At 42.6% G+C, this 27,281-nt stretch overlaps 1 protein-coding gene across 4 annotated transcripts in view; it reads left to right on the forward strand.

The window, feature by feature from the left end:
• The window catches only part of LOC121571746 (leucine-rich repeat and calponin homology domain-containing protein 1), a 98,929-nt gene that overhangs the window by 46,538 nt on the left and 25,110 nt on the right, over positions 1-27,281 (forward strand). For all 4 annotated transcript variants that reach the window (XM_041883404.2, XM_041883405.2, XM_041883402.2 and 1 more), the window contains exons 6-13: positions 1-80; positions 1,879-1,966; positions 2,667-2,772; positions 15,211-15,341; positions 17,571-17,638; positions 18,752-18,832; positions 19,641-19,718; positions 19,829-19,871. The exon at positions 1-80 is cut by the window's left edge and continues 51 nt beyond it. In XM_041883404.2, the coding sequence (XP_041739338.2) occupies positions 1-80; positions 1,879-1,966; positions 2,667-2,772; positions 15,211-15,341; positions 17,571-17,638; positions 18,752-18,832; positions 19,641-19,718; positions 19,829-19,871 (675 nt within the window). The remainder of the gene's footprint in view (positions 81-1,878; positions 1,967-2,666; positions 2,773-15,210; positions 15,342-17,570; positions 17,639-18,751; positions 18,833-19,640; positions 19,719-19,828; positions 19,872-27,281) is intronic.

Consider the following 27,281-nt stretch of genomic DNA (forward strand, 5'->3'; position numbering starts at 1 on the left):
TGTCGGAGTGACAAGATGCCTGATTCTCTCTATCTGCCTGTCATGGAGCGCCTCAGCCTATCACGACCCGCCGCCGGCAGGTGAGTTGCTATGCCAACCCTAACGGAGGCAACTGTTAGTGCTGGGCTGGTTCAAAAGCCTGCACACACTTTGGCTCTCCAGGACCACTGATTTACCAATGTGTATTGTGCCAGATTCTCCATCAGACCTGGGTTCAAATACTATTTCAAGTGTCTCAATTACTTTCACATACATTTGAAGTAAGTATTCAGATATATTTTATTTTAAAAGACAAGTAGTTGAATATTGTAATTTTTGTAAATGCACTTGGAAAGTTTTTGAAATACTCAAGGACACTGACGCAAATACACTCCCATGCATTTAACCCAGGTGTTTAAAAATAGTATTTGAAATAAGTATTTGAAAATACTGTAATATACAATTTGTCAGACTATTTGGTTTTTACAAATAACCATTCAAATAATCAAATAAAAGTACTTGTTTTGGGCTGTGTATTGGAAAATACTCCAATACAGAGAAAAAGTATTTTAAATACCAGATACTCAAATACATGTGTTTGAACCCAGGTCTGTTTTCCATTAATAACTGTTGTTTTAGTGCTGTGGCTGAGCCTTCGTCTTTCAGTGTGTATGAGAGTGAAGTGTTTTACAGGAAGGTAGGATCTTATGTTCTGTAATGTGCCTACTGAGGTATAAAGAACTGCGTCCAAGATGTCCAACCGTTGTTTTCAAGGTAATCTACTCACATTCACATACGCCAATTCATGGATCGTCTATATCCGGGTTGCATCCGGTTTACATGGACCAACATTACATGTGCACTAGCATTCAGTGTCATCACGTCATCCAGAACATTGGATGAATATAAAATGTTAATATCTTCAGCTGTGAGAGATGGATTTTATTTGTTGCCTCACAACAATTATTTCAATAATTCAATGGATGTTTTGTGCACAAAGGTGATGACTAAAGTCTCGTATTAGGAATTTTCTAATCTGACTTCTCTATGTAGCCATCAATGGAAATTGTCTTTCTGGGCCAGGTGTCAGTTAAATTGCAGGACCGAAACAAGACTGTAGGAGCAGTCGAAACTGTGCTTCTAGACCGGAACCCTGGGCCTTTGTTTGTGCCCTTTAATGCCTGCCCCCACCACTATAACCCACCCCACTGCAACGCGTGGGCAGGAAAATGGTTCCTTTTGTCCGGGAGAGCTTAGAGACTCACACTCACATCCCACTCACATACACACACTCCTGGCAATGGAGGAAAAGAGCAGCAGAACTATTTATAATACAGCCATAGAGACCCACAGTACTGGAATCCAACAGACTTGTCCAATGTTTCAGTAGAACTACATTCACATTGATTCTCATTTGACTGATATATTGAATGATGATAGTGATGGCGAATGTGTGAGGCCAGAATGGGATAGATATGAATGAAGATAAGGACAGATATGCCATATGCTTCACAGTGATCAGTGAACATGCTCCCTAGGGATGCAAATGTAGGTGGCCTAGAAACAACGAGACGTGTGTGCGCGTGCATCTGTGTGTGTGAGAAGTGTATCTCAGACCACATCACCATTCAGTTGTCTGGAGACTCTGTTAGTAGATCACTTCCCTCGAATGTAGCTTCCATGAGTGTGTGAGAGAGCGTTTATGTGAGTATGTGAGTGAGAGCAAGAGAAAGAGAGAGAGTGACAGAGCCCTGCTGTGTCTGTGTGATCGGAGCGATTAGACGCTGCTATCTCTGTCATTTTCTCTCCTCTTTCCTCTCTCCTCCGCATGCCTTTTTACCTCCTGACCCTGGCCGTCCCATAATCCTCCTCTCTCACCCCTCACCCCTCTCTTCTCAGCACGGAGGACATTGACCAGAATAAGAAACAGGACACTGACTCAGGAGTTGGCAGCGACAACGGGGACAAGAGACTGTCTGCCACCGAGGTAGGATGAGGGGGTGTTTGTGAGTTTGTGTTTGTGTGTGTGTGTGTGTTCACGTGCATGCATGCATGCACACGCTTGCACTCATGCATGCACATACTGTATGTGTGTAACATATGCATTTTGTATTCTACAGTATACATTCTCAAACAAAAAACGATTATGGTTCCTTTGTTTTGCGTCATAACATGAACGTTTAGAAATTTACATTAATGTAAAGTTATGCAAGAAAGAACACATCTGCCTGGTGAAGTTGAATAGTCTCTTCAAAGCAGTTCTGGACTCTGACAGTTGAGCACACAGCCACAGCCTGATATCTTCTATCTTTCTTTCTATCATTTGTTTGTTCTTTCATTTTTTTCTTTCTTACTTTCATATACGCTTGTTCACCATGACCTCACTGTGTTTTGTGGTGATCAGATAAAAGTAATGAATAAGATGGATATTGTCAGGTATGATACGACACTTCTCTAGAATGATGCATTTGGGATGTGTTATTGAAGAGAACCCAATTCTGAGTATCTGTTCAGCAGTATGTTGCACTTTGATGTTTGAAAAAATGTTTAGTAGCTGAAACATTTGGCTTATTCTGACTGAAATACACACTGTTGCGTTGTAGCAGTTGTAGAGATGCTTTGATTTTGTTTCAGTAACATAAATGTTTGCTGGTGTTTTTGATAACTGAGCTGTGTGGATGTTTCAGCCTTCAGACGAGGACAGCTTAAGTCTCAATGTCCCCATGTCACACATCACAGAGGAGGAGGGGCTAAGCAAAGACGACTCCAGCGAACACATCAGCGCTCTAACAGGTAAACCCACCCCCCACACACACACGCACACACACACACACACGCACACACAAACACACACTTTTTTGACACCATACTCCACAAAGCAAGTCCTGCAGGTTTTATCTAGTTTTATCTTATCTTGATTATTGACCAATCATATGGTGAAGTGCTGCAAAGAAAGACCTTGTTAAGCTGTCGCCATTGGCATCGGCTAATCGGGATCATAATAATTTAAAGAAATTGAATTTAAAAAACACACACACAAAATGAAAGTAACCACAACATGGTCTGAATGATTCCTAATCCAACATATGACTAGACACTCTCAGTGTGGATATCTCAATCCTAACCTGTCAATGAGTAACCGTCCACCCCTGATAACAGCCCTCCTGAATGGGAGAAGGGGACAGCCTGTGTGTGAGGCACAATGTCTGTCTTTCCGGATGCCAGACATGGTCAGGTTGGGATAACACAGTAACACAGCCCAGACAGATACTGTAGAGAGGCCTCTGGTTTATGTCCCTATCTGCCACCAGAGGAAACAGAGGATAGAAACATTGTCACTGTTGCGCTAAAGAGAGGAAGTGGGATAAAAGAGATGTTTCCGGAGCCTTCACTATGTCTCTCTGTGGCTCAGTGGGTAGTTTTTCCTGATTTGTTGTTTTTGAGGGGGATGGAGGGTGCTCTGGGGGAGTGTTGACTCTGGCTAAACTCTGAGGAGTGTGTGTGCGCATGAATGTGTGTGTGTGGTGGGGACAGGGAGTAAAGATATACACCAGGAAGGCTATGTCAGCACACCCAGGGAGTAGTCTGGGAGGGCGTCACTGATAGGCTGGCGGGCCTCAGACTTGGTGGGAATGGCGTTGAAAGTGACTGTGTGTACAGTACAAATGTGTGTGTTAAATGGCAGGCTTAATCAGATTGACTTAGATAAGAGAAGTTGGGGTCCGTCACCTTTTAGTCCCTAAGCCCTCTAATGGATTGGAAGACACCAGCCTGGTACAAAAATGGTGGACTCATCCATACTGTAGAATATAGTAGCAGACAGCAGAATACAGCTACCTCTATCCAGAGCTATCAGAGTTTCTGGGCTGTTATAGCATCTGATGGATTCTCTGTAGACCATCACTCCCGGACCAGAAGAGTGGCTTTTAATAGACCACCTCGATCTCTCTCAATCAGGTCAGAGAGAGGGAGAGAGAGTGGGAATTGTGCAGCTTCTCTCTGTAGGTTTCTAGACCATGAGTTAAAATCCTACAGCAGCACTCTGACAAATCCAAATGATAAAACAAGGCAAAAAAAACGATATATATATATATATATACAGTGGGGAGAACAAGTATTTGATACACTGCCAATTTTGCAGGTTTTCCTACTTACAAAGCATGTAGAGGTCTGTAATTTTTTATCATAGGTACACTTCAACTGTGAGAGGCGGAATCTAAAACAAAAATCCAGAAAATCACATTGTATGATTTTTAAGTAATTAATTTGCATTTTATTGCATGACATAAGTATTTGATACATCACAAAAGCAGAACTTAATATTTGGTACAGAAACCTTTGTTTGCAATTACAGAGATCATACGTTTCCTGTAGGTCTTGACCAGGTTTGCACACACTACAGCAGCAATTTTTTTAGCCCACTCCTCCATACAGACCTTCTCCAGATCCTTCAGGTTTCGGGGCTGTCGCTGGGCAATACGGACTTTCAGCTCCCTCCAAAGATTTTCTATTGGGTTCAGGTCTGGAGACTGGCTAGGCCACTCCAGGACCTTGAGATGCTTCTTACGGAGCCACTCCTTAGTTGCCCTGGCTGTGTGTTTCGGGTCGTTGTCATGCTGGAAGACCCAGCCATGACCCATCTTCAATGCTCTTACTGAGGGAAGGAGGTTGTTGGCCAAGATCTCGCGATACATAGCCCCATCCATCCTCCCCTCAATACGGCGCAGTCGTCCTGTCCCCTTTGCAGAAAAGCATCCCCAAAGAATGATGTTTCCACCTCCATGCTTCACGGTTGGGGTGGTGTTCTTGGGGTTGTACTCATCCTTCTTCTTCCTCCAAACACGGTGAGTGGAGGTTAGACCAAAAAGCTCTATTTTTGTCTCATCAGACCACATGACCTTCTCCCATTCCTCCTCTGGATCATCCAGATGGTCATTGGCAAACTTCAGACGGGCCTGGACATGCGCTGGCTTGAGCAGGGGGACCTTGCGTGCGCTGCAGGATTTTAATCCATGACGGCGTAGTGTGTTACTAATGGTTTTCTTTGAGACTGTGGTCCCAGCTCTCTTCAGGTCATTGACCAGCTCCTGCCGTGTAGTTCTGGGCTGATCCCTCACCTTCCTCATGATCATTGATGCCCCACGAGGTGAGATCTTGCATGGAGCCCCAGACCGAGGGTGATTGACCGTCATCTTGAACTTCTTCCATTTTCTAATAATTGCGCCAACAGTTGTTGCCTTCTCACCAAGCTGCTTGCCTATTGTCCTGTAGCCCATCCCAGCCTTGTGCAGGTCTACAATTTTATCCCTGATGTCCTTACACAGCTCTCTGGTCTTGGCCATTGTGGAGAGGTTGGAGTCTGTTTGATTGAGTGTGTGGACAGGTGTCTTTTATACAGGTAACGAGTTCAAACAGGTGCAGTTAATACAGGTAATGAGTGGAGAACAGGAGGGCTTCTTAAAGAAAAACTAACAGGTCTGTGAGAGCCGGAATTCTTACTGGTTGGTAGGTGATCAAATACTTATGTAATGCAATAAAATGCAAGTTAATTACTTAAAAATCATACAATGTGATTTTCTGGATTTTTGTTTTAGATTCCGTCTCTCACAGTTGAAGTGTACCTATGATAAAAATTACAGACCTCTACATGCTTTGTAAGTAGGAAAACCTGCAAAATCGGCAGTGTATCAAATACTTGTTCTCCCCACTGTATGTATATATATATATATATATATATATCGTTTTTTTTTTGCCTTGTTTTATCATTTGGGTGTATCAGAGTGCTGCTGTAGGATTTTAACTCATGGTCTAGAAACCTACAGAGAGAAGCTACACAATTCCCACTCTCTCTCCCTCTCTCTGACCTGATTGAGACGTTTACATAGACCTTAGCCAAATACATTTAGTCAAATACACAATTCCTGACATTTAATCCTAGTAATAATTCCCTGTCTTAGGTCAGTTAGGATCACCACTTTATTTGAAGAATGTGAAATGTCAGAATAATAGTAGCGAGAATGATTTATTTCAGCTTTTATTCCCAGTGGGTCAGAAGTTTACATACACTCAATTAGTATTTGGTAGCATTGCCTTTAAATTGTTCAACTTGGGTCAAACGTTTCGGTTAGCCTTCCACAAGCTTCCCACAATAAGTTGGGTGAATTTTGGCCCATTCCTCCTGACAGAGCTGGTGTAACTGAGTCAGGTTTGTAGGCCTCCTTGCTCGCACACGCCTTTTCAGTTCTGCCCACACATTTTCTATAGGATTGAGGTCAGGGCTTTGTGATGGCCACTCCAATACCTTGACTTTGTTGTCCTTAAGCCATTTTGCCACAAGTTTGGAAGTGTCATTGTCCATTTGGAAGACCCATTTGCGACCAAGCTTTAACTTCCTGACTGATGTCTTGAGATGTTGCTTCAATATATCCACATCATTTTCCTTCCTCATGATGCCTTCTATTTTGTGAAGTGCACCAGTCCCTCCTGCAGCAAAGCACCCCCACAGCATGATGCTGCCACCCCCGTGCTTCACGTTTGGGATGGTGTTCTTCAGCTTGCAAGCATCCCCCTTTTTCCTCCATACATAACGATGGTCATTATGGCCAAACAGTTATATTTTTGTTTCATCAGACCAGAGGACATTTCTCCAAAAAGTACGATCTTTGTCCCCATGTGCAGTTGCAAACCGTAGTCTGTCTTTTTTATGGCGGTTTTGGAGCAGTGGCTTCTTCCTTGCTGAGCGGCCTTTCAGGTTATGTCGATATAGGACTTGTTTTACTGTGGATATAGATAATTTTGGACCTGTTTCCTCCAGCATCTTCACAAGGTCCTTTGCTGTTGTTCTGGGATTGATTTGCACTTTTCGCACCAAAGTATGTTCCTCTAGGAGACAGAACATGTCTCCTTCCTGAGCGGTATGACGGCTGCGTGGTCCCATGGTGTTTATACTTGCGTACTATTGTTTGTACAGATGAACGTGGTACCTTCAGGCATTTGGAAATTGCTCCGAAGGATGAACCAGACTTGTGGAGGTCTACAAATTTTTTTCTTAGGTCTTGGCTGATATCTTTTGACTTTCTCATGATGTCAAGCAAAGAGGCACTGAGTTTGAAGGTAGGCCTTGAAATACATCCACAGGTACACCTTCAATTGACTCAAATGATGTAAATTAGCCTATCAGAAGGTTCTAAAGCCATGGCATCATTTTCTGGAATTTTCTAAGCTGTTAAAAGGCACAATCAACTTAGTGTATGTAAACATCTGACCCACTGGAATTGTGATACATTGAATTATAAGTGAAATAATCTGTCTGTAAACAATTGTTGGAAAAATAACTTGTGTCATGCACAAAGTAGATGTCTTAACCGACTTGCCAAAACCATAGTTTGTTAACAAGACATTTGTGGAGTGGTTGAAAAACGAATTTTAATGACTCCAACCTAAGTGTATGTAAAATTCCGACTTCAACTGTGTGTATATATAATTTATATATATATATATATATATATATATATATATATACAGTGAGGGGAAAAAAGTATTTGATCCCCTGCTGATTTTGTATGTTTGCCCACTGACAAAGACATGATCAGTCTATAATTTTAATGGTAGGTTTATTTGAACAGTGAGAGACAGAATAACAACAACAATAAATCTAAAAAAACGCATGTCAAAAATGTTATAAATTGATTTGCATTTTAATGAGGGAAATAAGTATTTGACCCCTCTGCAAAACATGACTTAGTACTTGGTGGCAAAACCCTTGTTGGCAATCACAGAGGTCAGACTTTTCTTGTAGTTGGCCACCAGGTTTGCACACATCTCAGGAGGGATTTTGTCCCACTCCTCTTTGCAGATCTTCTCCAAGTCATTAAGGTTTCGAGGCTGACATTTGGCAACTCGAACCTTCAGCTCCCTCCACAGATTTTCTATGGGATTAAGGTCTGGAGACTGGCTAGGCCACTCCAGGACCTTAATGTGCGTCTTCTTGAGCCACTCCTTTGTTGCCTTGGCCGTGTGTTTTGGGTCATTGTCATGCTGGAATACCCATCCACGACCCATTTTCAATGCCCTGGCGGAGGGAAGGAGGTTCTCACCCAAGATTTGACGGTACATGGCCCCGTCCATCGTCCCTTTGATGCGGTGAAGTTGTCCTGTCCCCTTAGCAGAAAAACACCCCCAAAGCACAATGTTTCCACCTCCATATTTGACGGTGGGGATGGTGTTCTTGGGGTCATAGGCAGCATTCTTCCTCCTCCAAACACGGCGAGTTGAGTTGATGCCAAAGAGCTCAATTTTGGTCTCATCTGACCACAACACTTTCACACAGTTCTCCTCTGAATCATTCAGATGTTCATTGGCAAACTTCAGACGGGCCTGTATATGTACTTTCTTGAGACGGGGGACATTGCGGGCGCTGCAGGATTTCAGTCCTTCACGGCGTAGTGAGTTACCAATTGTTTTCTTGGTGACTATGGTCCCAGCTGCCTTGAGATCATTGACAAGATCCTCCCGTGTAGTTCTGGGCTGATTCCTCACCGTTCTCATGATCATTGCAACTCCACAAGGTGAGATCTTGCATGGAGCCCCAGGCCGAGGGAGATTGACAGTTCTTTTGTGTTTCTTCCATTTGTGAATAATCGCACCAACTGTTGTCACCTTCTCACCAAGCTGCTTGGCGATGGTCTTGTAGCCCATTCCAGCCTTGTGTAGGTCTACAATCTTGTCCCTGACATCCTTGGAGAGCTCTTTGGTCTTGGCCATGGTGGAGAGTTTGGAATCTGATTGATTGATTGCTTCTGTGGACAGGTGTCTTTTATACAGGTAACAAACTGAGATTAGGAGCACTCCCTTTAAGAGTGTGGTCCTAATCTCAGCTCGTTACCTGTATAAAAGACACCAGGGAGCCAGAAATCTTTCTGATTGAGAGGGGGTCAAATACTTATTTCCCTCATTAAAATGCAAAATCAATTTATAACATTTTTGACATGCGTGTTTCTTGATTTTTTTGTTGTTATTCTGTCTCTCACTGTTCAAATAAACCTACCATTAAAATTATAGACTGATAATTTCTTTGTCAGTGGGCAAATGTACAAAATCAGCAGGGGATCAAATACTTTTTTCCCTCACTGTACATATACACATATATACATATACAGTGGGGGGAAAAAGTATTTAGTCAGCCACCAATTGTGCAAGTTCTCCCACTTAAAAAGATGAGAGAGGCCTGTAATTTTCATCATAGGTACACGTCAACTATGACAGACACATTGTAGGATTTTTAATGAATTTATTTGCAAATTATGGTGGAAAATAAGTATTTGGTCACCTACAAACAAGCAAGATTTCTGGCTCTCACAGACCTGTAACTTCTTCTTTAAGAGGCTCCTCTGTCCTCCACTCGTTACCTGTATTAATGGCACCTGTTTGAACTTGTTATCAGTATAAAAGACACCTGTCCACAACCTCAAACAGTCACACTCCAAACTCCACTATGGCCAAGACCAAAGAGCTGTCAAAGGACACCAGAAACAAAATTGTAGACCTGCACCAGGCTGGGAAGACTGAATATGCAATAGGTAAGCAGCTTGGTTTGAAGAAATCAACTGTGGGAGCAATTATTAGGAAATGGAAGACATACAAGACCACTGATAATCTCCCTCGATCTGGGGCTCCACGCAAGATCTCACCCCGTGGGGTCAAAATGATCACAAGAACGGTGAGCAAAAAGCCCAGAACCACACGGGGGACCTAGTGAATGACCTGCAGAGAGCTGGGACCAAAGTAACAAAGCCTACCATCAGTAACACACTACGGCGCCAGGGACTCAAATCCTGCAGTGCCAGACGTGTCCCCCTGCTTAAGCCAGTACATGTCCAGGCCCGTCTGAAGTTTGCTAGAGTGCATTTGGATGATCCAGAAGAGGATTGGGAGAATGTCATATGGTCAGATGAAACCAAAATATAACTTTTTTGGTAAAAACTCAACTCGTCGTGTTTGGAGGACAAAGAATGCTGAGTTGCATCCAAAGAACACCATACCTACTGTGAAGCATGGGGGTGGAAACATCATGCTTTGGGGCTGTTTTTCTGGAAAGGGACCAGGACGACTGATCCGTGTAAAGGAAAGAATGAATGGGGCCATGTATCGTGAGATTTTGAGTGAAAACCTCCTTCCATCAGCAAGGGCATTGAAGATGAAACGTGGCTGGGTCTTTCAGCATGACAATGATCCCAAACACACCGCCCGGGCAACGAAGGAGTGGGTTCGTAAGAAGCATTTCAAGGTCCTGGAGTGGCCTAGCCAGTCTCCAGATCTCAACCCCATAGAAAATCTTTGGAGGGAGTTGAAAGTCCGTGTTGCCCAGCGACAGCCCCAAAACATCACTGCTCTAGAGGAGATCTGCATAGAGGAATGGGCCAAAATACCAGCAACAGTGTGTGAAAACCTTGTGAAGACTTACAGAAAACGTTTGACCTGTGTCATTGCCAACAAAGGGTATATAACAAAGTATTGAGAAACTTTTGTTGTTGACCAAATACTTATTTTCCACCATAATTTGCAAATAAATTCATAAAAAATCCTACAATGTGATTTTCTGGATTTTTTTTTCTAATTTTGTCTGTCATATTTGACGTGTACCTATGATGAAAATTACAGGCCTCTCTCATCTTTTTAAGTGGGAGAACTTGCACAATTGGTGGCTGACTAAATACTTTTTTTCCCCACTGTGTATATATATATAACTCAGCAAAAAAATAAACGTCCTCTCACTGTCAACTGCGTTTAATTTCAGCAAACTTAATATGTGTAAATATTTGTATGAACATAACAAGATTCAACAACTGAGACATAAACTGAACAAGTTCCACAGACATGTGAATAACAGAAATTGAATAATGTGTCCCTGAACAAAGGGGGGCTCAAAATAAATAAAAAAATACAGTTAGTATCTGGTGTGGCCACCAGCTGCATTAAGTACTGCAGTGCATCTCCTCCTCGTGGACTGCACCATATTTGCCAGTTCTTGCTGTGAGATGTTACCCCACTCTTCCACCAAGCCACCTGCAAGTTCCCAGACATTTCTGGGGGGAATGGCCCTGGCCCTAGCCCTCACTCTCCGATCCAACAGGTCGCAGACGTGCTCAATGGGATTGAGATCCGGGCTCTTCACTGGCCATGGCAGAACACTGACATTCCTGTCTTGCAGGAAATCATGCACAGAACGAGCAGTATGGCTGGTGGCATTGTCATGCTGGAGGGTCATGTCAGGATGAGCCTGCAGGAAGGGTACCACATGAGGGAGGAGGATGTCTTCCCTTTAACGCACAGCGTTGAGATTGCCTGCAATGACAACAAGCTCAGTCCGATGATGCTGTGACACACCGCCCCAGACCATGACGGACCCTCCACCTCCAAATCCATCCCGCTCCAGAGTACAGGCCTCGATGTAACGCTCATTCCTTTGACCATAAACGCGAATCTGACCATCACCCCTGGTGAGACAAAACCGCGACTCGTCAGTGAAGAGCACTTTTTGCCAGTCCTGTCTGGTCCAGCGATGGTGGGTTTGTGCCCATAGGCGACCTTATTGCCGGTGATGTCTGGTGAGGACCTGCCTTACAACAGGCCTACAAGCCCTCAGTCCAGCCTCTCTCAGCCTATTGTGGACAGTCTGAGCACTGATGGAGGGATTGTGCGTTCCTGGTGTTACTCTGGCAGTTGTTGTTGTTGCCATCCTGTACCTGTCCCGCAGGTGTGATGTTCGGATGTACCGATCATGTGCAGGTGTTGTTAAACGTGGTCTGCAACTGCGAGGACGATCAGCTGTCCGTCCTGTCTCCCTGTAGCGCTGTTTTAGGCCTCTCACAGTACGGACATTGCAATTTATTGCCCTGGCCACATCTGCAGTCCTCATGCCTCCTTGCAGCATGCCTAAGTCACGTTCACGCAGATGAGCAGGGACCCTGGGCATCTTTATTTTGGTGTTTTTCAGAGTCAGTAGAAAGGCCTCTTTAGTGTCCTAGGTTTTCATAACTGTGACCTTAATTGCCTACCGTCTGTAAGCTGTTAGTGTCTTAACGACCGTTCCACATGTGCATGTTCATTCATTGTTTATGGTTCATTGAACAAGCATGGGAAACAGTGTTTAAACCCTTTACAATGAAGATCTGTGAAGTTATTTGGATTTTTCAGAATTATCTTTGAAAGACAGGGTCCTGAAAAAGGGAAGTTTCTTTTTTTGCTGAGTTTATATATACACTACCAGTCAAAGGTTTGGACACACCTACTTATTCCAGGGTTTTCTTTATTTTTACTATTTTCTACATTGTAAAATAATAGTGAAGACATCAAAACTATGAAAAACATACATGGAATCATGTAGTAACCAAAAAAGTGTTTAACAAATCAAAATATATTTTATATTTGAGATTCTTCAAATAGCCGACCATTCTCTCAACCAGCTTCACCTGGAATACTTTTTCAACAGTCTTGAAGGAGTTCCCACATACAGTGGCTTGCGAAAGTATTCACCCACCTTGGCATTTTTCCTATTTTGTTGCCTTACAACCTGGAATTAAAATGGATTTTTGGGGGGTTTGTATCATTTGATTTACACAACATGCCTACAAACCAGATGGGATGGCGTATCGCTGCAGAATGCTGTGGTAGCCATGCTGGTTAAGTGTGCCTTGAATTCTAAATAAATCACAGACCGTGTCACCAGCAAAGCACCCCCACACCATATCTCAGACTGGCCAATAAAAAGAAAAGATTAAGATGGGCAGTCTGAGATATGGCTTTTTCTTTGCAACTCTGCCTAGAAGGTCAGCATCCCGGAGTCGCCTCTTCACTGTTGACGTTGAGACTGGTGTTTTGCGGGTACTATTTAATGAAGCTGCCAGTTGAGGACCTGTGAGGCGTCTGTTCTGGCTATTTTGAGCCTGTAATCGAACCCACAATTGCTGATGCTCCAGATACTCAACTAGTCTCAAGAAGGCCAGTTGTATTGCTTATTTAATCAGTACAACAGTTTTCAGCTGTGCTAACATAATTGCAAAAGGGTTTTCTAATGATCAATTAGCCTTTTAAAATGATAAACTTGGATTTGCAAACACAACGTGCCATTGGAACACAGGACTGATGGTTGCTGATAATGGGCCTCTGTACGCCTATGTAGATATTCCATTAAAAATCAGCCGTTTCCAGCTACAATAGCCATTCACAACATTAACAAATGTCTACACTGTATTTCTGATCAATTTGATGTTATTTTAATGGACAGAAAAATTGCTTTTCTTTCGAAAACAAGGACATTTCTAAGTGACCCCAAACTGTTGAACTCGGAAAGTATTCAGACCCATTGACCTTTTCCAAATTTTGTTACTTTACAGCCTTATTCAAAAATTTATTAAATTGTTTTTTCCCCTCATCAATCTACACACAATACCCCATAATGACAAAGCAATAACAGGTTTTTAGCAGTTTTTGCTCATTTATTAAAAATAAAAAAACAGAAATATTACATTTACATAAGTATTCAGACCCTTTACTCAGTACTTTGTTGAAGCACCTTCGGCAGCGATTACAGCCTCAAGTCTTCTTGGGTATGACGCTACAATCTTGGCACACCTGTATTTGGGGAGTTTCTCCCATTATTCTTTGCAGATCCTCTGCTGAACGGGTTCAAGTCCGGGCTCTGGCTGGACCACTCAAGGACATTCAGAGACTTGTCCCAAAGCCACTCCTGCGTTGTCTTGGCTGTGTGCTTAGGGTCGTTGTCCTGTTGGAAGGTGAACCGTCACCCCAGTCTGAGGTCCTGAGCGCTCTGGAACAGGTTTTCATCAAAGATCTCACTGTACTTTGCTCTGTTCATCTTTCCCTCGATCCTAACTAGTCTCCCAGTCCCTGCCACTAAAAAACATCCCCACAGAATGATGCTGCCACCACCATGCTTCACCTTAGGGATGATGCCAAGTTTCCTCCAGACAGATGCTTGGCACCTTTCCAACAAGTCCGTTTGTCAAATTTCTGCCCTGCTAGAGCTGCCCCGGCCAATTGTAAAGCGCATTTATTGTGAATTGGAAACGTCTAGGAGCAACAACGGCTGTCCTCGGTTGCAGAACTCACTACTGAGTTCCAAACTGCCTCTGGAAGCAATGTCAGCACAAGAACTGTTCGTTGGGAGCTTCATGAAATGGGTTTCCAAGGCCGAGCAGCCGCACACAAGCTTAAGATCACCATGCTCAATGCCAAGCGTCGGCTGGAGTGGTGTAAAGCTCGCCGCCATTGGACTCTGGAGCAGTGTAAACGCGTTCTCTGGAGTGATTAATCATGCTTCACCATCTGGCAGTCGACGGACGAATCTGGGTTTGGTGGATGCCAGGAAAACGCTACCTGCCCGAATGCATAGTGCCAATTGTAAAGTTTGGTGGAGGATAAATTATGGTCTGGGGCTGTTTTTCATGGTTCGGGCTAGGCCCCTTAGTTTCAGTGAAGGGAACTCTTAACAGTACAGCATGCAATGACATTCTAGACGATTCTGTGCTTCTAACTTTGTGGCAACAGTTTGGGGAAGGCCCTTTCCGTTTCAGCATGACAATGCCCCCGTGGGATGAATTGGAATGCTGACTGCGAGCCAGGCCTAATCGCCCAACATTAGTGCCCTACTTCACTAATGCTCTTGTGGCTGAATGGAAGCAAGTTCCCGCAGCAATGTTCCAACAACTAGTGGAAAGCCTTCCCAGAAGAGTGGAGGCTGTTATAGCATATTAACGGACATGATTTTGGAATGAGATGTTCGACAGCAGGTGTCCACATACTTTTGGTCATGTAGTGTACCACGGCTAAGGGCTGTTCTCCGCATGACGCAACACGGAGTGCCTGGATACAGCCCGTGCACCACAAATCCCCAAAGTGCCTTATTGTTATTATAAACTGGTTACCAACTTAATTAGAACAGTAAAACCTTTTTTTTTTGTCATATCCGTGGTATATCACGGCTTTCAGCCAATCAGCATTCAGGGCTCGAACCACCCAGTTTATAATTTTATATAGAGTACAGAGTTTGTAATGTTGTTCCACCCAAATCCCATAAACAAGCGATCAAACACAATATTCGAATTGGTCATCGTATATAAGCGACAGTGTCTCCATACAGTAAATTACTTTGAAATGTGACATTCTTTGACCTGACCTCTAACTTCTGACCTTAATCTCTGCCCCCTGTAGCGGACCCCCACGGGGACGGTGTACGACTGATAGAGGAGAGCCCAACAGAGGCCCTGAAGGACCTGAAGGAACAGTTAGGCTACAGAGACTCCTCTTCGGCTCTCAGCAACCGCTTCCGCAGCTACATCAAGGCAAGGGCCTTCTTTCTCTCTCTCTCTCTCTCTCTCTCTCTCTCTCTCTCTCTCTCTCTCTCTCTCTCTCTCTCTCTCTCTCTCTCTCTCTCTCTCTCTCTCTCTCTCTCTCTCTCTCTCTCACTCTCACTCTCTCACTCACTCACTCACTCACTCACTCTGAAAGACTTGGTTTAAAGTGACTTAGGCGAGCAACGTGCTGAATTCACACATTTAGACATTTGGGGTTAACTATCCCTTTAATAACTGATTTTGGTCATATTTTTCTACCTGAGTCTCAGCCTCATCCATTATGAGCTACACTCTTAGAAAAAGGGTTCCAAAAGGGTTATTTGGCTGTCCCCATAGGATAACTGTTTTTGGTTCCATGTGGAACCCTCTGTGGTAAGGGTTCTACGTGGAACGCAAAAGAGTTCTACCTTGAACCAAAAAGGGTTCTTCAAAGGTTTCTCCTATGGGGACATCCGAAGAACCCTTTTAGGTTCTAGATAGCACCTTTTTTTCTAAGAGTGTAGCTGTCTAGGCTGACTCTGGAGCTGTTACTAAGGGAATAATTTAATGTGCACCCTATTATACACTACAGTATGACATCCATAAAGGCTGTCTGTATTGTGAAAGATTCATGAGGAAATGGCTGTGCTGTAAATAATGAAAGAGTTGGTGTTTTTAACAAAAGGAAAAGGGAGATTCCACACCAGGATAGCCCAGGATAACCCATTCTCCCTCTTTTATTCTCTGCCTGTCTTTCAATTCAATTTAATTCAAAGGGCTTTATTGGCATGGGAAACATATGTTTACATTGCCAAATCAAGTGAAATAGATAATAAACAAAAGTGAAATAAACAATCAGAAATGAACAGTAAACATTACACTCACAAAAGTTCCAAAGGAATAGAGACATTTCAAATGTCATATTATGGCTATATACAGTGTTGTACTGATGTGCAAATAGTTAAAGTACAAAAGGGAAAGTAAATAAACATAAATATGGGTTGTATTTACAATGGTGTTCTTCACTGGTTGCCCTTTTCTTGTAGCAACAGGTCACAAATCTTGCTTCTGTGATGGCACAATGTGGTATTTCACCTAATACAGTAGATATGGGAGTTTATCAAAATTTGTTTTGTTTTTGAATTCTTTGTAATCTGAGGGAAAGATGTTTCTCTATGGTCATACATTATGCAGGAGGTTAAGGAAGTGCAGCTCAGTTTCCATCTCATTTTGTGGGCAGTGTGCATATACTGTAGCCTGTCTTCTCTTGAGAGCCAGGTCTGCCTACAGTGGCCTCTCTCAATAGCAAGGCTAATTTCACTAAGTCTGTACATAGTCAAAGCGTTCCTTAATTTTGGGTCAGTCACAGTGGTCAGGTATTCTGTTTAGGGCCAAATAGCATTCCAGTTTGCTCACTTTTTTGGGTGAATTCTTTCCAATGTGTCAAGTAATTATCTTTTTGTTTTCTCATGATTTGGTTGGGTCTAATTGTGTTTGTGAACAGAGCCCCAGGACCAGCTTGCTTAGGGGACTCTTCTCTAGGTTAAGCTCTCTGTAGGTGATGGCTTTGTTATGGAAGGGTTGATAATTGGCCTGTAGTCTGCTCTAATTCTGCTCTGCATGCATTATTTGGTGTTTTATGTTTTACACAGAGGATTTCTTTTACAGAATTCTGCATTCACAGTCTCAGTTTGGTATTTGTCCCATTTTGTGAATTTTTGGTTGGTGAGCGGACCCCAGACCTCACCACCGTAAAGGGCAATGGGTTCTATAACTGATTCAAGTATTTTTTGCCAGATCCTAATTGGGATGTCAAATTGTATATTCCTTTTCATGGCGTAGAAGGCCCTTCTAGCCTTATCTCTCAGATCGTTCACAGCTTTGTGGAAGTTACCTGTGGTGCTGATGTTTAGGTCTAGCTCTCCCTGTCTCTCTTTCTCTCTCCCCCTCTCCTTCCCTCCCCTGCTGTCCCATGTGTGTGTGACAGTGAAAGGCAGGGTGGTCTCATCTAAAACCCCATGTGGATTGTGTCAGCAGATCTTTGAGGGAGGGAGGGAGGGAGGCACACTGGCCTGCTTATACACTCTCATTCACTAGGAAAAATTTAAGTGAACCGCAGCCAATCGCTGGCTTGTTCTCTGGATCATGTGACTTGACTGCAGCTGGTGCTGATGTCGCGTGTGTGTCTCGGTGTGTGTGTGTAACTCGGTGTGTATGTGTGTGTTCTTGCTCGTGCAGGGACGGACGGCAGACTACGACGAGCCCCTCAGGATAGAGGAAGACACACACTGGGCCTCTGAGCAGACGTGAGTATCCCTCCATCCATCTGTCTCTCATCTTTCCTCCATCCAGTTCTTTCTCTTTTTCTCCTCCCTCTCTCTGTTCACTGTAGTGGGTGGGTCTCTGTGTGTCAGTCTGTTTCTGTCCCCTCTATCAGTCTCTCTCGCTCTCTCTGCTATAAGGTGTTTTTCCTCTTTATACTGTATGCTTCTATGGGCAGTACTCTTTGCCCATCTGTATTCAAGTTGGTTGATGTACACTGTCAGCTCTTTACTGTAAGCTAGAGTAGAAACGTCTTTGGTGGCTTTTGAGAAGCTGTGCTCCTCGTAAGTTGTTCTTGGCTCTTAGCTGATTATAATACTATTACACCTTTCTCACTTTAACTATGATACTGGCCTTATTTAATAATCATTGTTACCAGCATGTTCAGGATAATTTTCAAGGTGAAATTGGTCATTGCCATGATCATAATAATGATTGTTATCTTCATAAGCAGATCTCTATATGAAGTACCATTGGAATGTTGCATTGTAAACTTGAGTACCATTATCCCTACTGAGTCAGAGTTTACATTTCTGACCTAAACATGTACATCCCCAAACCCAACAGATGGCTCATTATCATATTATGCAGAGAGAGGCAGTCAAAATCTCCCACACAGCCCAACACTAACACTAATATATTATCCACCACGCGTCATCTAACCATATTTCAGGTCAATGTTGTGAGGAATTGTGGGTGAAATGTCCCACTTGGCCATATCAGAATGTTGTCATTGTAGCTACCATGATGTCTTTGTGTATTTTTGCTGAGTCAGAGCCCACTCTTAGATGAAAGATAGAGACCCACACACTGTCGAACAGGAGAATGTGGCCCAAAAAGGGGCTTGGGATTTAGAAATATGCTCTTTATTTAAACAAACCATCACCATACTATTTTCTTGCCACAGCAAAGCTATGTGTGTTCTGCTACATATCACACCATGTATTTTGTTTGTGCCTTTATCTATACCAGGGCAACATTAGGTTAGAGTTTAGATTTCTTTTAAATGCATGACGTATTCGAAAGCATGTTTTATTGATGAAACACAGCTCTGAATTGTAAACAATATGACTCACTTCCTGTTTCCTGTCCCGTAGGTCAAAGGTCACAGAAGGAACGCACATTGCCATGATCAACCAGCTGAAGGAGGCTGTGGAGCTACTACAAGACCCTAACAGGTGGGCTCCGTTATGAATCTGTTATAATACTGGTTAATTCTGGTTATAGCTGGTTATAATACTATTACACCTTTTTCACTTTAACTATGATACTGGCCTTATTTAATAATCATTGTTACCAGCATGTTCAGGATCATTTTCAAGGTGAAATTGGTCATTGCCATGATCATAATAATGATTGTTATCTTCATAAGCAGATCTCTATATGAAGTACCATTGGAATGTTGCATTGTAAACTTGAGTACCGTTATCCCTACTGAGTCAGAGGTTACATTTCTGACCTAAACATGTACATCCCCAACCCAACAGATGGCTCATTATCATATTATGCAGAGAGAGGCAGTCAAAATCTCCCACACAGCCCAACACTAACACTAATATATTATCCACCACGCGTCATCTAACCATATTTCAGGTCAATGTTGTGAGGAATTGTGGGTGAAATGTCCCACTTGGCCATATCAGAATGTTGTCATTGTAGCTACCATGATGTCTTTGTGTATTTTTGCTGAGTCAGAGCCCACTCATTGTCACACACACTGTACCACATGCTGCTCCCTCCTACTCTGCAACATGTATGGTAGCAGTAATAATGTATTTGGCTGTCTTCCCTGGTTCTGTGAACATATAGTTCAGTGCAGGGACTGGAATGACTCCAGGGCTGGCTCACTGGAGGTAAAAGACAGTCATTGGGCATTGAGCTGTGAAGCTGTGAGGATCTGTGTAGTTGTCTGACCCCCCTACTCTGTCTCTCTCTCTCTTTCTCTCTATCTTTCTCTCTCACTCTTTCTACTCTCTCTGCTCTCAGAGTGAGTATGGAAACAGAGGACCTATCTGGAGTTCAGCTTTACCCTGTTGAGATGGTCATGGTGGAAGACTCTCTCAAGTAAGACTGTTTGTGTGTGTGTGTGTGTGTGTGTGTGTCTGTGTGTATGTGCGTTGCGTGCACACGTGCGTTATTTTTTACTCTCTCTCTGTCTCTCTCTCTCACTACAGTGGCCAAGACAGTGACGGCAGTGAAGGACGAACCACACCCAAGGTGAGACATCATTCCTATGAGAATCACGTATGTGGTTTTATTGCATAATGTACACACCTACAGTGCATTCGGAAAGTATTCAGACCCCTTGACTTTTTCCACATTTTGTTACATTACAGCCTTTTTTTTCTTATTTAGGGGGTAGATCAGCTTTAATATTGCAGATAGATTGTAACTTCCAACAATGTAATTGTCTGCATCACTTCCAATCCCCCATATGTTTCTTTTTCTTTTTTTTCTCTCGCATATATATATATATATATATACATATATATATATATATATATATATACATACATACATACATACATACATACATACATACATACATACATACATACATACATATATACACATACATACATATACGCATATACCATATATATATATATAATATATATATATATATATATATATATATATATATATATATAATTATATATATATATATATATATATATATATATATATATATATATATATATATATATATATATACATACATATCCTTTAAAAATCTATATATTTCCCTTTATTACTTTCTAACCACACTATCCCTTTCCTAATTGGAGTAAACTAGTGAACAACAATGCTTAGGCCTCTACTTTATGCGTATACATACTATATAAATTTTATGGACACAGTCAATAATTATAATTTGTTTGTTTTTACTCCTGAACTTCCTCCGATCATTTTCATGATGTCCATCTGGTATGCTTCTATATGCCATATCTTTGTAACTGTGCTCTTTCACAAAAGCTCACAATATTTAACCTATATACTTATTATGGACACAGCATGTCTTACACTAGTTATCTTGTTGTTATTAGTTGTTGTTATTAGTCCCATCCTTCAGCTCCATTCAACACCTCCCATCTATCGCTTTACACCATCCATATTGGATTTCTATTTGCCATATATTTTTCAACTGTACTGTGATGTTTTACAAAAGTTCTGAACCTTTTTATTCTCATTGTTTCTACAGTTTGTGAATTGAAAATAAAAATTGTTTCTAAAAGTATTATTATATTATTGATCGATTGACTATGACTTTTCAGATCACCCAGTAGTGCTATCTGCAGGGTCAGCTCCATGCAAATATTGCAATCCTTCAGCCATTCCTGGACCTGTGTCCAGAAACAAGCTACAAATGGACAGTACCAAAGCAAATGATCTAATGATTCTGTCTCTTCACAGCCAAATCTGCAGAGCTGGGAAGATTGCATCCCCCATACAAATAACATTCTATTGGTAGCAAGAATTTTATATAATAATTTAAATTGAACAATTCTAAGTTTTGAATCCGGCGTCGTTTTGCATATCAGTTCATAAACACTATGCCATGGAATCAGTATGTAAAAAATCTCTTCCCAACTATTTTGCAATCTATATGGGACGGCTGTCAATCTTTTGATCCTTGAATGAAACTGGTAAACTTTTTTATTTATCACAATTTTCTTTAACCAATTATGTTCTTTAATGCAAGGCCGACAGACAAGTTCCTTACGTTACAGCCTTATTCTGAAATGGATTAGATAGTTTTCCCCCTCATCAATCTACACACAATACCCCCTTAATGACAAAACAAAAACAGGTTTTTAGAAATTTTAGCAAATGTATTAAAAATAAATAACGTAAATATCACATTTACATAAGTATTCAGACCCTTTACTCAGTACTTTGTTTAAGCACCTTTGGCAGCGATTACAGCCTCAAGTCTTCTTGGGTATGACGCTACAAGCTTGGCACACCTGTATTTGGGGAGCTTCTCCCATTGTTCTCTGCAGACCCTCTCAAACTCTGTCGGGTTGGATGGGGAGCGTTGCTGCACAGCTATTTTCAGGTCTCTCCAGAGATGTTCGATCGGGTTCAAGTCCTGGCTCTGGCTGGGCCACTCAAGGACATTCAGAGACTTGTCCTGAAGCCACTCCTGTGTTGTCTTGGCTGTGTGCTTAGGGTCGTTGTCCTGTTGGAAGGTGAACCTTCGCCCCAGTCTGAGTGCTCTGGAGCAGGTTTTCATCAGGGATCTCTCTGTACTTTGCTCTGTTCATCTTTCCCTCGATCCTGACTAGTCTCTCAGTCCCTGCCGCTTAAAAACATCCCCCACAGCATGATGATGCCACCACCATGTTCCAAACTTCTTCCATTTAAGAATGATGGAGCCCACTGTGTTCTTGGGGACCTTCAATGCTGCAGACATTTTTCGGTACCCTTCCCCAGATCTGTGCCTCGACACAATCCTCTCTTGGAGCTCTACGGACAATTCCTTTCACCTCATGGCTTGGTTTTTTCTCTGACATGCACTGTCAACTGTGTGACCTTATATAGACAGGTGTGTGCCTTTTCAAAATCATGTCCAATCAATTGAATTTACCACAGGTGGACTCCAATCAAGTTGTAGAAACATCTCAAGGATGATGAATGGAAACAGATGCACCTGAGCTCAATTTCGAGTCTAATAGCAAAGGGTCTGAATACTTATGTAAATAAGGTATTTCTGTTTGTTTTGTTTTTATTTGCAATCATTTCAAAAAAATCTGTTTTCGCTTTGTCATTATGGGGTATTGTGTGTAGATTGATGAGGATAAAAAAAAAAAAAAATTAGAATAAGGCTGTAACATAACAAAATGTGGAAAAAGTCCAGGGGTCTGAATACTACATGAATGCACTGTACGAGCACCCTTTGAGCACCTATACTGCATGACCTCTGACTATGACCATTGTGTGAGTATGTGCACCATCTGTATGTGCAGTTAAAGGGTGTGTGTGATGGTGTCAAACTAAAATATATCAGCATCTGTGTTACAGACTAAGACCCCTCTCCTGAGTTGGTGTGTGTTTAGTCTCCCTCCCTGAGCAAGCAGCCCTGCACTTCCTATTCCTCTGATGTCATTTCCTGTCTTCTGTAATATAGCTCTGCTGCTCGTTGGTAGTTGAATATTGTTAAGATGACTTGTTTGTAGTATAACTTATTTGAGTTGTGGTGAATGTTGTTTTGGAGCTGTGTTAGAGTGTAAGCTTGTCTCCTTTGTAGAGTGTAATGATTTCTGGAAGTAAAGCTTGAATTGGTGTGGTAGATGTACAAATAAGTTCCACTGGTTGGTATGTTCTATCTAGTGGGACACTCCCGATGGAGGCTTTGAGTTCCAGAAGAAACGAGAGTTGATTCTAGAGAGGGCCAGGCTGGAGGCCCAGCTTGCATGCCAACAATATGAGAGACATATGTCCAACCAGGTAACCCTAGTAACAAGCCATGGGTGGCCACGCCCCCTCAGGCTTACCAGCCAATCCCTGCCTCCGACTTACCTCATCTAGTGTCAGTGTGTTTGTGTGTGTGTTTATGTGTGTGGTCACTTCATGCTCTTAACCACTGGTCCCAAGTCAGTTTTTGTGTAAAGTGTTACATAGTTCCGAAGAGGGCTACAATAGGGGTAGCTCATCCTAGATACAGTGGGGAGAACAAGTATTTGATACACTGCTGATTTTGCAGGTTTTCCTACTTACAAAGCATGTAGAGGTCTGTGATTTTTATCATAGGTACACTTCAACTGTGAGAGACGGAATCTAAAACAAAAATCCAAAAAATCACATTGTATGATTTTTAAGTAATTCATTTGCATTTTATTGCATGACATAAGTATTTGATACATCAGAAAAGCAGAACTTAATATTTGGTACAGAAACCTTTGTTTGCAATTACAGAGATCATACGTTTCCTGTAGGTCTTGACCAGGTTTGCACACACTGCAGCAGGGATTTTGGCCCACTCCTCCATACAGACCTTCTCCAGATCCTTCAGGTTTCGGGGCTGTCGCTGGGCAATGCGGACTTTCAGCTCCCTCCAAAGATTTTCTATTGGGTTCAGGTCTGGAGACTGGCTAGGCCAATCCAGGACCTTGAGATGCTTCTTACGGAGCCACTCCTTAGTTGCCCTGGCTGTGTGTTTCGGGTCGTTGTCATGTTGGAAGACCCAGCCACGACCCATCTTCAATGCTCTTACTGAGGTAAGGAGGTTGTTGGCCAAGATCTTGCGATACATGGCCCCATCCATCCTCCCCTCAATACGGTGCAGTCGTCCTGTCCCCTTTGCAGAAAAGCATCCCCAAAGAATGATGCTTCACGGTTGGGATGGTGTTCTTGGGGTTGTATTCATCCTTCTTCTTCCTCCAAACACGGCGAGTGGAGTTTAGACCAAAAAGCTCTATTTTTGTCTCATCAGACCACATGACCTTCTCCCATTCCTCCTCTGGATCATCCAGATGGTCATTGGCAAACTTCAGACGGGCCTGGACATGCGCTGGCTTGAGCAGGGGGACCTTGCGTGCGCTGCAGGATTTTAATCCATGACGGCATAGTGTGTTACTAATGGTTTTCTTTGAGACTGTGGTCCCAGCTCTCTTCAGGTCATTGACCAGGTCCTGCCGTGTAGTTCTGGGCTTATCCCTCACCTTCCTCATGATCATTGATGCCCCACGAGGTGAGATCTTGCATGGAGCCCCAGACCGAGGGTGATTGACCGTCATCCATTTTCTAATAATTGCGCCAACAGTTGTTGCCTTCTCACCAAGCTACTTGCCTATTTTCCTGTAGCCCATCCCAGCCTTGAGCAGGTCTACAATTTTATCCCTGATGTCCTTACACAGCTCTCTGGTCTTGGCCATTGTGGAGAGGTTGGAGTCTGTTTGATTGAGTGTGTGGACAGGTGTCTTTTATACAGGTAACAAGTTCAAACAGGTGCAGTTAATACAGGTAATGAACAGTTAATACATGTAATGAGTGGAGAACAGGAGGGCTTCTTAAAGAAAAACTAACAGGTCTGTGAGAGCCGGAATTCTTACTGGTTGGTAGGTGATGAAATACTTTTGTCATGCAATAAAATGCAAATTAATTACTTAAAAATCATACAATGTGATTTTCTGGATTTTTGTTTTAGATTCCGTCTCTCACAGTTGAAGTGTACCTATGATCACAATTACAGACCTCTACATGCTTTGTATGTAGGAAAACCTGCAAAATCGGCAGTGTATCAAATACTTGTTCTCCCCACTGTATGTGGCTAAGGGCATTAGAGGTTGAATCCTAACTCTGCAAAAACCTGCCATTGACTTCAATGCAAGATTGCGTGAACGTTTACTTGGATCTCAAGTTAGGATTCAGCACTATGCGACCAGTAGGTGTGTTTGCTGGTGTGACCTCTATCCTGTTACCTAGCTAGCCAACCCATTACTTTTTAGACCTGTGTGTCAGTCTGCTGTTTTGCATATCTGTAACTTTGATCTTACCTTTGTTTACGCTTCTAGAGGTACAGTAGATGAAGGGAATTATTTGAAGCAGGTGCTTGTGTGTAGTGTTGATGTTTTTGTTGTGTCATTGTGAGATTTTGTTGTGTGTAGCATGTTGCTATAGTTTGCAGTATGTGAAGTTGACCAATAGTTTACAAACATGAGGATTTTACCCTGACCCAGTCTGGGTCAATACCATGGGAGCTGTTGCACAGATATGATTGGTCCTGAGCTTCAGAGCAAAACAGGGATTGGCTCACACACTTTATAGGCCTAACCAAATGCTTTTGAACTTAAACGTTGGTTTCATTTCTTTAACAAGCTCTAGCCAGAGGGTTGAAAACCCTGAAGTTGAAACACACCAGGACCCAGGAAGAAGGAACAACAGCATAGCACATAACAAGGAGAAGACATTAGCTGTGTTCGAATTCTATTCGCACAAACCGTACTATTTGTGACGTAAATTGAGTATGTAGTATGCTTATTGGTCATTGTATGGATATAGTTAGTATGCCAAAAGTTCCCGGATGTCGTACTACATTCGCCAAAATATGACTTATACATGCAGTGGACACTATTTCTGTGCTTTTAGGGCCCATAATGCAATTATTCAGAAAATGGGCGTGGCTTCACAACTTTTCAGATTTGAAGAAAATGGCTGAAAATATGCAGCCGAAGTCCGACGAGAGCTGATACAAATTCATTGCTTTAACTAATAATGACAAATGTTAAGAAAATGTTGAGCAATGTAATAAAGTAATGACTTTTCAAATAAGTTACGTTACACGTTATGTTGGCTGACAATTTGTTAGCTACGCTAGCCTTACGAACCGCATAGCATATCATTACAGCAGTTGCTTGTACAGTGAGGGAAAAAAGTATTTGATCCCCTGCTGATTTTGTACGTTTGCCCACTGACAAAGACATGATCAGTCTATAATTTTAATGGCAGGTTTATTTGAACAGTGAGAGACAGAATAACAACAACAATAAATCTAAAAAAACGCATGTCAAAAATGTTATAAATTGATTTGCATTTTAATGAGGGAAATAAGTATTTGACCCCTCTGCAAAACATTACTTAGTACTTGGTGGCAAAACCCTTGTTGGCAATCACAGAGGTCAGACGTTTCTTGTAGTTGGCCACCAGGTTTGCACACATCTCAGGAGGGATTTTGTTCCACTCCTCTTTGCAGATCTTCTCCAAGTCATTAAGGTTTTGAGGTTGACGTTTGGCAACTCAAACCTTCAGCTCCCTCCACAGATTTTCTATGGGATTAAGGTCTGGAGACTGGCTAGGCCACTCCAGGACCTTAATGTGCTTCTACTTGAGCCACTCCTTTGTTGCCTTGGCCGTGTGTTTTGGGTCATTGTCATGCTGGAATACCCATCCACGACCCATTTTCAATGCCCTGGCTGAGGGAAGGAGGTTCTCACCCAAGATTTGACGGTACATGGCCCCGTCCATCATCCCTTTGATGCGGTGAAGTTGTCCTGTCCCCTTAGCAGAAAAATACCCCCAAAGCATAATGTTTCCACCTCCATGTTTGACGGTGGGGATGGTGTTCTTGGGGTCATAGGCAGCATTCCTCCTCCTCCAAACACGGCGAGTTGAGTTGATGCCAAAGAGCTCGATTTTGGTCTCATCTGACCACAACACTTTCACCCAGTTCTCCTCTGAATCATTCAGATGTTCATTGGCAAACTTCAGATGGCCCTGTATATGTGCTTTCTTGAGCAGGGGGACCTTGCGGGCGCTGCAGGATTGACAGTTATTTTGTGTTTCTTCCATTTGCGAATAATCGCACCATCTGTTGTCACCTTCTCACCAAGCTGCTTGGCGATGGTCTTGTAGCCCATTCCAGCCTTGTGTAGGTCTACAATCGTGTCCCTGACATCCTTGGAGAGCTCTTTGGTCTTGGCCATGGTGGAGAGTTTGGAATCTGATTGATTGATTGCTTCTGTGGACAGGTGTCTTTTATACAGGTAACAAGCTGAGATTAGGAGCACTCCCTTTAAGAGTGTGCTCCTAATCTGAGCTCGTTACCTGTATAAAAGACACCTGGGAGCCAGAAATCTTTGTGGTCCTCTGTAGCTCAGCTGGTAGAGCACGGCGCTTGTAACGCCA

The sequence above is a fragment of the Coregonus clupeaformis genome, chromosome 40 (assembly GCF_020615455.1).
Source record: "Coregonus clupeaformis isolate EN_2021a chromosome 40, ASM2061545v1, whole genome shotgun sequence".
Lineage (NCBI taxonomy): Eukaryota > Metazoa > Chordata > Actinopteri > Salmoniformes > Salmonidae > Coregonus > Coregonus clupeaformis.